This window comes from Ambystoma mexicanum, chromosome 12 (genome assembly GCF_040938575.1).
Source record: "Ambystoma mexicanum isolate Mex_15411 chromosome 12, UKY_AmexF1_1, whole genome shotgun sequence".
NCBI classification, from domain to species: Eukaryota; Metazoa; Chordata; class Amphibia; order Caudata; family Ambystomatidae; genus Ambystoma; species Ambystoma mexicanum.
Window position 1 is genome coordinate 467650314 of NC_090936.1, and position 13457 is coordinate 467663770.

Here is a 13457-nt window from a genome sequence, read left to right on the forward strand (position 1 = left end):
TTCCATATAAGTCACAATTCAAACAACAAAGTGTAACATTTTCTTCCCCCGTGGATACATTTCCTATTGTTTTAAGAGAAACTTTAGTCCATATATCAAACTTGTAACTGGCTAGGAAGCCAATAGTCCTTTTGGTTGAGGGTTTCTCTAAGGCACTACGCGTTTTGGGCTCTGAATGCCCTTCATCAGGTGCGGATCAGTACCTTGTTTCAATGGTTTTAGATTCTGAAAATTAAAAATAACATATATTTCTGTTCAGTTCCTTAATCATTGTTTGTTCAGCAAATATTATCATCATAATTACTATTGTCATTTATTATCAGTATAAATTTTGAACCTCAAATATCTTAGATTCTGAAGATTTTATCTTCTTAAAAACATCTTAAACGTGTCAGTGTTGCTTTTTTGCAGTTGAATCTGGCTCTATGATTGTTCTTCCTTAAAGCACCAGAGGATGTTTTGGTCTGTGAAAAAAAAAATGTTCGTTTTTTTGGGTTGTCTGTGGCTTTATTGTGTGTGGGTTTTGTGCTGGGAACAGTCGCTAGATCATAGCGCTGTGTCCCAGTCACAAAACCCTGGTTAACTGATTCTGGAATATATTGCATTTTACTGTGTCCATGCAATTAGCGCTGCTCACCTCTGTCTAGTCGTCTCCCAGGGTAGCTTGGTTTCCTTTCACCAATCTGTCTGTCGTCCTTGCCTCCAGTTTGATGATGTTTTTCTCACTCCTTATTACGTGCGTCCTTTCATGGCAGCTCCTGGCTGCGGATGATGGATTCTTCGTATCGCCCGGGTTTGCAAATCGCGTTCCCGTGGTAAAACCGATTTGCAAACCCGGGCGATACGAAGAATCCATCCTCCGCAGCCAGGAGCTGCCATGAAAGGACGCACGTAATAAGGAGTGAGAAAAACATCATCAGACTGGAGGCAAGGACGACAGACAGATTGGTGAAAGGAAACCAAGCTACCCCGGGAGACGACTAGACAGAGGTGAGCAGCGCTAACCACATGGACACAGAAAAATGCAATATATTCCAGAATCAGTTAACCAGGGTTTTGTGACTGGGAAACAGCGCTATGATGTAGCGACTGTCCCCAGCAAAAAACCCACACACAATAAAGCCACAGACAACCTAAAAAAAAAAAACATTTTTCATTTTTTTCTTCACAGACTAAAACATCCTCCGGTGCTTTAGGGAAGAACAATCGTAGAGCCAGATTCAACTGCAAAAAAGCAACACTGACACGTTTAAGATGTTTTTAAGAAGATAACATCTTCAGAATCTAAGGTATGTGACGTTCAAAATTTATACTGATAATAAATGACAATAGTAATTATGATGATATTTGCTGAACAAACCATGATTAAGGAGCTGAAAAGAAATATATGTTATTTTTAATTTTCAGAATCTAAAACCATTGAAACAAGTTACTGATCCGCACCTGATGAAGGGCATTCAGAGCCCGTAACGCGTAGTGCCTTAGAGAAACCCTCAACCAAAAGGACTATTGGCTTCCTAGCCAGTTAAAAGTTTGATATATGGACTAAAGTTTCTCTTAAAACAATAGGAAATGTACCCACGGGGGAAGAAAATGTTACACTTTGTTGTTTGAATTGTGACTTATATGGAAATATTTCACGTATCCTTTACTTTGGTATACTGTCAAGCATGAAGTAATGCTAAAAGTGTGTAATAATTTATGTTTTGAACATTGAAGAAATTAGAAAACGAATGGGGTACACTAGTTACCACCAAAAAAACGTTGTTTAAATAATTAAAACTGGTGTAAAACCACAAGTAAACACAGTATTCATTTCTGCATAGTTTTATGCTCAAAAGTGTGCACGGAGCCAAGGTCATTTTTGCTAAAGTGATCCCAAAATTGTTCTATGTATATTAGATTCTCTAGCTCAGAATCTGACTCTGTTAGCACCTAAAAATCCTGAGGAATTGATTTGAAATGTATGCACCAAAGCGAGAAAGCCAATATAAGAAAGGTGTGCTCCTCTACACTACTGTTACCATTGTTATCATTGTTACCGGTGCCAGTGCTTCCATGACAGCTTTGCCTGCTGTGACTGCTGTGTCTGGCAGGGTCAGACCTGTCGGGCACAGCGGCTCCGGCGCCGGCACTGTTGTTTCCGGGCTGGCAAACTTAGAATGAGGCCCATTTGAAGGCTGGTTTTGTTTATATTTTCGATTCCAGCTAGAATTTTGTAACATGTCTTTCTTCTGTGCCACCGCCCCCTATAAAAACCAATTGCACACCTGCCCCAATCCCCTTCAATTACAAACCCCACTCATTGATAGGCCAGAGCACTGCACATCCATGTCGCACATGGAGGAAAACCTTCTGAGAATTCTTGTGAAATTCAGGGTCTTTGGATTTATATTCATATATGTAATTTAAATCACCAGTGTATGTTTGGTTTTAAAACTGAAAGATTTGTAGGATTGAGAACACCTTTTCGTGTGAACAATAAAGGTTTTATTTTACCCCTAAGGCCAGCTACCAAGGCAAGCTATTTTGTTAACTTTCTTGGAAATAACCAGAGCTCTGTCCTGAGTGGTGTGGAAAAAGCCGGAAAAGGTTTCATTTGAATTTGTATGTACTATTTCTTAATTGTTAGAAGCAGCACATAGAATTGCTGTGATCTTCTCTAATGCCTGTATATGACCCGTATGCAGCCATGCTGTTGCCAGATGTTTGCATATGCAGCCATGCTGTTGCCAGGTGTTTGCATATGCAGCCCATGCTGTTGCCAGGTGTTTGCATATGCAGCCCATGCTGTTGCCAGGTGTTTGCATATGCAGCCCATGCTGTTGCCAGGTGTTTGCATATGCAGCCATGCTGTTGCCAGATGTTTGCATATGCTGCCCATGCTGTTGCCAGGTGTTTGCATATGCAGCCCATGCTGTTGCCAGGTGTTTGCATATGCAGCCATGCTGTTGCCAGATGTGTGCATATGCAGCCCATGCTGTTGCCAGGTGTTTGCATATGCAGCCCATGCTGTTGCCAGGTGTTTGCATATGCAGCCCATGCTGTTGCCAGATGTTTGCATATGCAGCCATGCTGTTGCCAGGTGTTTGCATATGCAGCCCATGCTGTTGCCAGGTGTTTGCATATACAGCCCATGCTGTTGCCAGATGTTTACATATGCAGCCCATGCTGTTGCCAGATGTTTGCATATGCAGCCATGCTGTTGCCAGATGTTTGCATATGCAGCCATGCTGTTGCCAGGTGTTTGCATATGCAGCCATGCTGTTGCCAGATGTTTGCATATGCAGCCCATGCTGTTGCCAGGTGTTTGCATATGCAGCCCATGCTGTTGCCAGGTGTTTGCATATGCAGCCCATGCTGTTGCCAGATGTTTACATATGCAGCCCATGCTGTTGCCAGATGTTTGCATATGCAGCCATGCTGTTGCCAGGTGTTTGCATATGCAGCCATGCTGTTGCCAGGTGTTTGCATATGCAGCCCATGCTGTTGCCAGATGTTTGCATATGCAGCCATGCTGTTGCCAGGTGTTTGCATATGCAGCCCATGCTGTTGCCAGGTGTTTGCATATGCAGCCCATGCTGTTGCCAGATGTTTACATATGCAGCCCATGCTGTTGCCAGATGTTTGCATATGCAGCCATGCTGTTGCCAGGTGTTTGCATATGCAGCCATGCTGTTGCCAGATGTTTGCATATGCAGCCCATGCTGTTGCCAGGTGTTTGCATATGCAGCCCATGCTGTTGCCAGGTGTTTGCATATGCAGCCCATGCTGTTGCCAGATGTTTGCATATGCAGCCATGCTGTTGCCAGGTGTTTGCATGTGCAGCCCATGCTGTTGCCAGGTGTTTGCGTACGAGGAGAGTGTGGAAGATCTGCGCCCTCATGCTCGTGTCCCTACTTGGCGTGCCTGACGCCAGGCACGGATTGTTTGTACAGATTGAGGTCTTGGGCCTTTGAGTCTTGTCACAAGCTGTTGCTCACATCTCAGACAACCCACCTCTTTGCCCACAGGTGATCACCCAGACAGAGTCGCACCGCCAGCGGGTGATGGATCAGGCTTCCCAGAATCTAAGTAGCTGGACCATCAAGGTGAGGAAGATGAAGGCTATCTACCACGTCCTCAACTCCTGCAACATTGATGTCACGCAGCAGTGTGTTATCGCTGAGATTTGGCGCCCGGCGACCGACACCGAGCGTATCAAGAAGGCACTTCATCGGGGAATGGTAAGGAAAAACTCAGCCAACAGAGCTAAACGGAGGGGGCAGCTTTTTCGCAAAACGAATCCACTATGTACATTGGTATCAATAGGTCAGTTGTTGGAAAAGCTGCCACCGGTGCTGAAAATACTATTACATGTTGTTATGTTGTAACGTAGAGCTGTACACAATGGAAAACCATACAAAACGGCACCTATCCGCTCCATCATGGCAAACCCAACATTTGATATGAGGACAAAGGCTACAAACAGGGAGGGCTTTCTTTCATGCCAGTCACTGAGGATTTTGAATTCCTCCATGAGCCATTACAGTGCAAGTTACTCTTCAGGCATGCAAACACAAACAATTCAAGAAAAACTGTATTCAAATCCAAAACAGAATCTCAATTGAAAACAACTAAACGCCAGAAAACTCCTGTTATCCTGGGGGACCAAGCACATGTGGGAAAGTCTATTTGAAGAATCTCCCGGAAGTAGATATATGTACTGAGGCGTATTTTCACATTTAGCAATGTAGAACAGTAGGATGGCATGTACAACCTTGGCATTTATAATATTCTGATTTGTGCCAACTTTAAATGCCTCCCAACGTAACTTTGAAATGGCATGTTTTTGGAGTTCAAAAACTCCTAAGTTATTTTTTCATCTAAAAATATCTGAGCAGAACCCAAGGTTCTACGCGGCTCTACTGCTCATCCACTCATTTCCACCTGCGTGAATTATGGGAATGCATTATGCAAGAACATGCCACTGCATATGTTTAGTTTATGTATTTTATTGTGGGGTCTTCATAAAGTGTCACATTCATCTTTTGCTTCAGAGTGCTTTGAAGGATGGTGGACATGGGGGGCCACCAGAGAGCGGTGTTGTTCCTGGCGTGGCCTGTAAGATAGCAGCACAGAACAGACCGGCAGCAGAAGACACTGGGATGCTTATGTTGACTTGCTGAGTTTATGGTGCAGTGAATAAAACCCTGCACCAAATTGGCCACTTGTTTTAGATTATTGCCCTACGCCTCTCCTATTCCCTGATAACGTCTTCCTTGTGACTTGAGGAAATCTGTCTTATTGCCAATTTGAGAAAACGAATTCCATATAATCTTTTGCAAGACATTACAACCCAGGTCCTTTAGTCTGCAAGTTGGGTGGTTGTACCATCCGGCCGTGTAGTTGTTCACTCACTATGCCTGATAGGCCACATGTGTATGGTACATGCTCGTTAAACCAATGACATCAGATACCACTTGGCCACAGGTTTTATTTAGCTGTTGTACTTGCGACCCCTATGGTTTGCTCCACCCCCCGCTACACAATTGATTTGTTTCAGCTCTCAGATCCGCTGTCTGATGGGTCTCTTGCACTCGCGGTACATTCTGTGGCACAGTGACTGATGGCAGTGGCATCATTTAGGTGCCCCAGGGGATTGCCGGAGCAACACCTATACGCACCCCTCTGCCTGAAAGCCTTTGCTTGACATATAGCTACTTTTGCCAGATTTTGACACTATCTCTTTTTCCGCTTCCTGTGAGATTGTCAGGGTCTAAGGCTGTGTCATTTCACCTCTTGTGGTCTCCTTTGGCTCAAGGGTTTTTGCACATCTCGCTCTGTGATGTCACCATAGGAGCGAATCAATCATCCACTACCCATGTGATGTTGGTAAAATGGTTCTAAGGCACAAATAATCAATCGCTGCCAGAATACACTAGATAAAAAGAAAAACGTCCACATGGTTCTTCACAACACATGCACCCCAATATCTTTTATCAGCATGATTATCATGGATTGTGGCGTGAACACTAGAGTAAGAGCACTAGTTGTGTGCGAGCATGGACATGTTAAATTTATAGAGCACTGCAGTGGATTTTAGGATCTCACTCTTTTTTAGTTTTCATACTCTTAGAATCGTTTTGGATAGGAGCCCACACTGACGAAAGGGCTGTACATTTCTGGTTGGTTTACCTGCTCTAAATATTTTCTGAATAGAGCCAGAGATATCTCTTCTCCTCCAACCCTTTTTGTGCTCTGACTTTATTTCACCTGTTCGACTTACTGAGCACCACAAGGGGTGTGGAGAAGAGAGATCGAGTATTCAAAAAGTCATGCCATCTCTCCTTCCTGGCTTCCTACCATCTTTCACGAACTTTATAAAGAAGTACAATGCCAGCATTATTCCATCCTAGCTTTAGTTAGACTGACACATTGTATCATAACATTGAGTTTTGTATTTTTAAATCTGAACTAACACTGAGTCAATCCTTTCTTTGGTTGCGTGTCCTAATATTGTGGTGCAAAATAACATTTTCCTCCTTATTGACATCATCACATTTCTAAAGGCAATATAAGGAATTGCTATTAAATACATTGAACCTGATCAAAAAGAAATATTGCTGACCCCAATTCATTTTTTGGGCTTCCCTGTTAAATATCGACTTTGACCTTTTTCTCAATGTTTCCCCACAAATAGCTCAGTTGGTGCAGCATTAATGGTGAGAGCCCCCAACCACAGGGCCCCCCATTTAACTGTGGCTGGCTTAAACAGCCCCATCGTTTCCCACCCTACAACTCTATCTACTCATTATTTGGACATGTTACATATGTTGCACTCTTTAGTTTGAGCTAATCTTTACACTCTATGCAAAGTTGCATTTTCTGCTCCCCCGTCCTTCGGCCTCGAAGCACATGTTTTATGCAAAGTTCCATTTTCTGCTCCCCCGTCCTTTGGCCTCGAAGCACATGTTCTGCCTTTAGATGCAATCATCTCTCCTCCATCGAACTGACAGCACGGCTGCCTAGCTTTGCCCTCGAAAAGGCCGTGAGCGTGGTTGTCAGCCACAGCACTGCATTGCCATCAGCTTACCATTTCCCCATATAGACTAATTTAAGTGAAAGGGGGTCTCTGCCCTAAGTATTGGAGTAACTGTGGTGTATGAGTTTATTAAGACAAGTCTGAATAGAAATATAAAGATACATTTATGGTCATTTCTGTGCACACATCCTCTGGGGAAGCAGGCTGCATTTGGGGCTTTTGAATAAAAAGAAGATTAGGAACCCTGCAGAAGGTCCTGCACCTGAAGGAAGGCTGAAACATATTCGGGCAGGATCAGGCAAGGGTAGATTGATGATGGAATTAAACAAACAAAAGAAAATGTAAATTAAAAGCATATGGTGCTGATTTACTAAGCTAAATAAGTAGCTTAAGTAAGACTACATTTACTAAGCTGAAGACAAAATAGTGTAAGTAGAACTTAAACAATTGTTTGGTGTAAATTGAGCTTAGTAAATCAACCCGATGCATATATATATATTGCCCAAATTGACCAACTATGTGTTTTTTCTGAGTCTGTTCAGTGAAAAGGCATTTAGACGTGCATGCAGTGTAAGCTACATCAAGATAGGCAAATTTACCCAGTCAGACACAGAAAACAAATGTAACTTACACTTTGCACAAATTTCAACGTAAGTCACACCTTATTTACCAAGAAAAAGGACGTACGCCACAAAATAGCCAATCCAACTTCCATCAGCAGAACACACACCAGCTCAAGTGAATGCAGAAAGCAAACAATCAGCCAAACAAAACAAACATTTTCACTCAGAACACTAAAACATTTTACCTGTACACCCACACACATTTGCCATCCATCCCTGCCGTCACCACGCAAATACACAAACTGTCATGCACCATGCACAACACTTACACCATCAGCTTCATGGGGGAGCCCTTCCTTGTGAGGCTAGGGAGGTTAGGCAGCTACGCAACACTCCCTTAGGGGTTGAAGAAAGTGGGATCTCACAGGGAGAGACTCCCTTCGTGGGGAGAAGGACTCCCGTTCTCTGATGGACACTCCCTAGCCCTCTTGCCCTTGAGTGTATAAAATCCATAAAGTCTGCTGAAAAACAATCTAAAAGCACTACTGTATGCTATTGTAATACTCCTTCCTTTCGTCCTGTAAATATTGATACCACCAAGTTTAGGAAGACTAAAATGAACATACAGTCTGCTCTCAAGTAATCTCCCCGGAGTCCTGTGACGAAGATTGATGGAGTGCTACAAACTACTCCTTTGACAAGTACAGAAGATACTGGGACTGGGAAGAGATGGCCTCAAGGAGGCATTAAGAATACCCAATGGAGGAACCAGCTGAAGGAAATAAAAATAGAGAAAGGATGCAATGAGAAGGGTAGAAGTTGGCATAGCAGGTGAAGCAGGCGTGCAGCCTGGCATATCCTGGAAGTTCAAACCTGGGAGCAAGAAGCTGTGTCAGGGAAGCAAACCTCCAGTCGGGAGGATGCCGACAGCAGATTGCTAGAGTCTTTTTCAGGCCGATCCAGAGCAAGCCTAACTGGAAGCTGGAAACTGACTGACGGTAGTGTGACCTCGAGGAGGTGGACAGAGTGGTCCAGTAACTGCAACAATACCGTCTAGCTGGAGACCTGGCAGAGCCAATGCACGACAGTGGGGAGCGGAAAGAGAAGCAGAGAGAGCGTTCCTCTGGAATGCATCAACCCAACACCCCAGGAAGAACCAGTGACATGGCTCAAACAAAGAAGAGGCAATGGGAGTCACGGGAGACCTGGTAGGGGATTGGGCAAGGGTTCTGAAGTTAAAGAAGACATTGGGAGTAATCTCCCTCATCTCAGTTCTTGTGCCAGAAGTAGCACATGGCAAGAAGATAACTGGAGTAATCGCCCTCATCTCAGTAATTGTATCAAGAGTATTGAAAAGAAAGAACGCCTTGGTAATATTCTCCCTCGTCTCGGTAATTGTATCAAGAGTATTAAAAGGAAAGAAAGCCTCAGGAATAATCTCCCTCGTCTCCAGAGTTGGGATAGAAGTATCAAGTATGAAGATTACATCACTAATGATCTTCCTCATCTCAGTTGTGTCACAGAGACTGAAAGAGAAGAACATATCGGGAGTTCTCTCCCTCAACACTGTGTTAGAAGAGATCAAAGACACTGCGGAAATAGTATCCCTTGTTTTCACCGTTAAGAGGAGGGGGAAAGAAAGAAGAGAACCAACTGTGTGTTGGAAACAACAGGAGTGTTTGAATTTTTGACAAGCCATAAGACAAGTCTGGAAAGAAGTACAAAGGTTGATTAAAAAATGGTTGCAGGAAACTATCCAAAGTTAGCCAACGGCTAACCAACTGAATCAGGAGAAGGGAGGCATTCTCATGGTATTCTCTACAAGTGCAGAACTTGAACTATTATCAGAGACTAACAGAAATACACCCCTAAGGCTGACCAAATTGCACCAGGAGCAATGAGTCATTCTTCTGGAGCCATTTATGTTAATGTCTTTTGTTACTGGTAGGGTTAGAGTAGGTTAGTTTGGACAGAGGAATGACATTTTGATTTTGACAACCATCCTGATTACGAGAACCCAGGTTCTTTCTTAGTTAGGTAGAGAAAACCCTTTAGAGATAGGGGAAGATTGGCCTTTTTCATTATTATTTAAATAAAGATTGTTGTAAACATGCCACCTCTTTATCTGACTTCTTACGTCAGCACGCTACACGTACCACACGCAAATCCCAAGACACGCATTTGCTTAGTAAATACCCTCAAACTTGCACTCTGGGGCTGCACACTTCAAGACACAAAACACCCCAACACGCCCATCAAAACCAGGACACACCCATGGATGCACCCAAAAAACACCCCCACCGACAAACCCACTGAAAAGTAGCCACACACCCGCAACACACCCACAAATCACAGGACACACCCACAGAAACACCCAAGACACGTGGCCTGGAGAGGCATTAACGCAGCGGAAGGCACGACGCTGACACATGCACCTTACGTGTCGGACTTCCCAACTTGGTCATTATGCCATGGAATTGCATAACATCCACCAAATGTCAAATGCCACACCAATGCTGGGACTCCTTGAACTATGTCGACATGCCCAAGACAGCACTGACAGGACATGCACATCACACAGTGACACAGGCATGTCCCAACACATACTAAGGCACAAACACATGAAAGGCACACAACAGCTTGACCACACATGTGACCCCATCAACTCCCCTTGGATCCCTAATCAGCAAACAAGGTGCTTTCTCAGAAAAATAGAATGCTCTAATCACATGGTGATTCCCACACCTATGCACTCACTAAACCACAGGAGGAAAATGTGGTTGATCACACAAAGCAGAATGATGAACAGATCGTAATTAGCATCAAACGCCTTCACATCCACCTCAGAAAATCAATATAAACTATCACACCAGTGGCCACAATCGCTTCAAAGGTTGTGATGTCCAGCAAGATGGAAGGCACAGAGGGGTGGACCTGATAGCAGATTTCATCCAGAGCAACCAGGCCACAATGCCCCCAGATGCCTGGACATCGCACCACAAAGAGATGGCGGCACACCCAATGGGTCATACTCATGGAGGAGATAAACGACCTGGGCATCGAGCATAGCACCCTGGAGGAATTGAAAAAGAAGTGGTTGGTCGAGAAGCAGTGTGTGAAACTGAAATACACCAAGTTCACCATCACCAAAGCTCTCAGAGGAGAACCACCAGGCCCCAGGTTGTGACTGACGCCCGGGGAAAAGAAGACCCTGAACAGTATCCGAGAGGAGGTGTGCACTGGCATACAATGCATGGACGTTGTTAAGCACATCACCTTTGTGCAGCCACTCACGTCAGCGTCTCTGCCACCTATACAACACTATCTATCTATCTATCTATCTATCTATCTATCTATCTATCTATCTATCTATCTATCTATCTATCTATCTATCCATCTATCTATCTCTCTAGTATTTATATATCAGAAGCTTACATCCGAAGGTGTGCTTTAGCCCTTTTTGAGTATTTCTATATGGAATTGCCATAACAAATAATCTAGGACCCAAATAACCAGACAGACTCAAATAATATGGCGAAATACTACTTTATTATCAGTTCAATAAAGTAGGGAAACCTGGCAAACAACAAGTTGTAGTCCACACACTATCAGTTACATTTCAGGTACGCAAAGGCTTTATACCTCGATGTGCATCAGCTATGATGTCATCCTACTTGGCAAATAATAAAGTGTATTGGGTGGAGGGATTGGTTAGGGGAACATATCTACTTATAGGTTCTGTAAATGTTAATAACATTATTGGCCACTCCTTGTCTGGTAGACATGCTTTGAACTTCCCTATAACTATGTATAATACAGATTATGGCAGCATAACTGCAGCGGATTGGTTTCTGCAACAGTGTATGGTCCACCATTACATAGGCTCTCTGACTGGTTGGCATTCTCTCCCTACCTTGAACATCCGGCCCATTTGCAGCACGTAAGCAAAACAAAACCCAGATGCAGAGAACAACGTCAGACTACTGCCCACTTGCTCAATTACTCTACCATCTGTCATCAGCTAAGCTTTCAGTCAAGGCTTCTTCTTTGTACTTGATCTTGATCAATGTTCTCTTCTCTGGAACTTTAAGGGAGTTAAGGTACATTGTTATCTTTGTCTGGAGCTCATGAATAGGCCTTTTGTCCTGGTCTTACATCCCCTTGTGTGAGAAGATCACAATTTTGTCCATCTCCCCTTTTATTTTAGTGCTATTTGATTCAATTCTCCTGGGTGTCATGACTCTTTTCGGCCTCTGGAGACTTGGTTGTTCCGTCTCACATATGCTTTTCTGCATCTTCATTTGTCAATATTTGGAATTCACAAATGATCACTCATTTACTTAATATAAGAGAAATATATCCTGCATACCTTGCTTATCCTCGTTGACTCCTCTTGTACCTTTAAGTAGCTTCTCACTGTGGTATCCTTGATCTTTGGCCAACAGATATTTTTTGTTCATGCACAAATTTGTATTTCCAGCCTCTGTCAACTCTGCAGTCCTGGTCTCTTTCCTTCGAGCCTTTCACTTACGATTATTGAAAGCCGACGTCCATCTTTCCAACATGGCTGCTTCACCCATGTTATGTTTTCTACTGCAGCAAGCTTCTATGTGACTGATCTACCTTGCGTTTCTGCGTATATACATTCACCACTCATCTGATTACTTACCTTCTTTGTATGTATGGTTTCTTCTCACTCGCATACATGTTCACTTTGTTTCTTCAGTTACATTGTCATTCTTTAAGTATTCTTATATCATTTTATCTTCTCTTCATGACATCACTTTGCACCTTTCAGGTTTTCCTTACAGCTCCTCGATATTCAGCAGTGTCTGCAAATCTGCTGCTACCATTTCTGTTCAAGAGGACATTCAGGGCAGCTGCCTGAGTGCATAACATCTCTCAGACACTTGATGCAGTATTGGAATTATACCAGGTGTCATGCACAGTGTCTTATTGTTATTCATTCAATGAGTTGGAGGTGAGGGGGTGGTGTCTCTCAGTGAGGTACACATCTGCTTCTCTACAAAGACATTGGCCCTCATTACGATACTGGCGCTAAACCATGGCGCCATTAGCACTATTGTTGGTGCCAGTATCGTAAAACAAGTCTGCCAATGTTCAATGGGGAATTACCAACCCATTCCAAGGTTGGCGGGGCGGTAATTCCCCATTGAACATTGGCCCTTCCCCATTCCCATTTTTGCCCCATAGGGCTCAATGGGACTGGGGAAGGCGCTAAGTATGGTACCGCAAATTGCGGTACCGTACTTAGCACCAAGGTCCCTTTGCGGGTCCCTACTTTAACGGCTGGTCTAGACCAGCCGTCCAGGTCGGGTCCCGCAATGGGACCTCGTAGTAAGGCGCAAAGTGTTTAACAGCGCCTCAGCCTTTTACGGCGCAGTTAAACACTTAGCGCCAGGGTCCTAATGAGGGCCATTGTGGTGCTTAAAAGAAAAACCTGCAGAAAGACCCAGAAAATGTATGCAAACAGATAGGTTTTCAGACAGGATTTGAATAGTTTGAAGTCATGGATGGTCCGAAGTGAAAATGGAAGCAACTTCCAGAGGTCGGGCCAGCTAATGAGAAAGCACGGCCACCACAGCGCTCTAGACGATAGCGAGGAACCGTAAGCAGAGACAATGTGCGTCCAAGAAGATGAGATGAGATTTAGCTTTTTAAAGATAAGCAACCTTTCTGATGGAATGCACAATGTATTATAACACAAAGATTTAAATTGGATGTGTGCTATAAGGTGGTCAGTCATAATTTCGAGAAAAAAAAATTCGAAAGACAATAATGTCGAAACAATAATATAAAAAAAAAATATATATTTTTTTTAATTATATATTTATTTTGGGGTCCGGGAA

At 43.5% G+C, this 13457-nt stretch overlaps 1 protein-coding gene across 1 annotated transcript in view; it reads left to right on the plus strand.

The window, feature by feature from the left end:
- The window catches only part of LOC138513675 (V-type proton ATPase 116 kDa subunit a 4-like), a 241387-nt gene that overhangs the window by 127267 nt on the left and 100663 nt on the right, over positions 1–13457 (plus strand). Inside the window, exon 10 of the mRNA XM_069628738.1 lies at positions 4014–4226. Coding sequence (XP_069484839.1) covers positions 4014–4226 — 213 coding nt within the window. The remainder of the gene's footprint in view (positions 1–4013; positions 4227–13457) is intronic.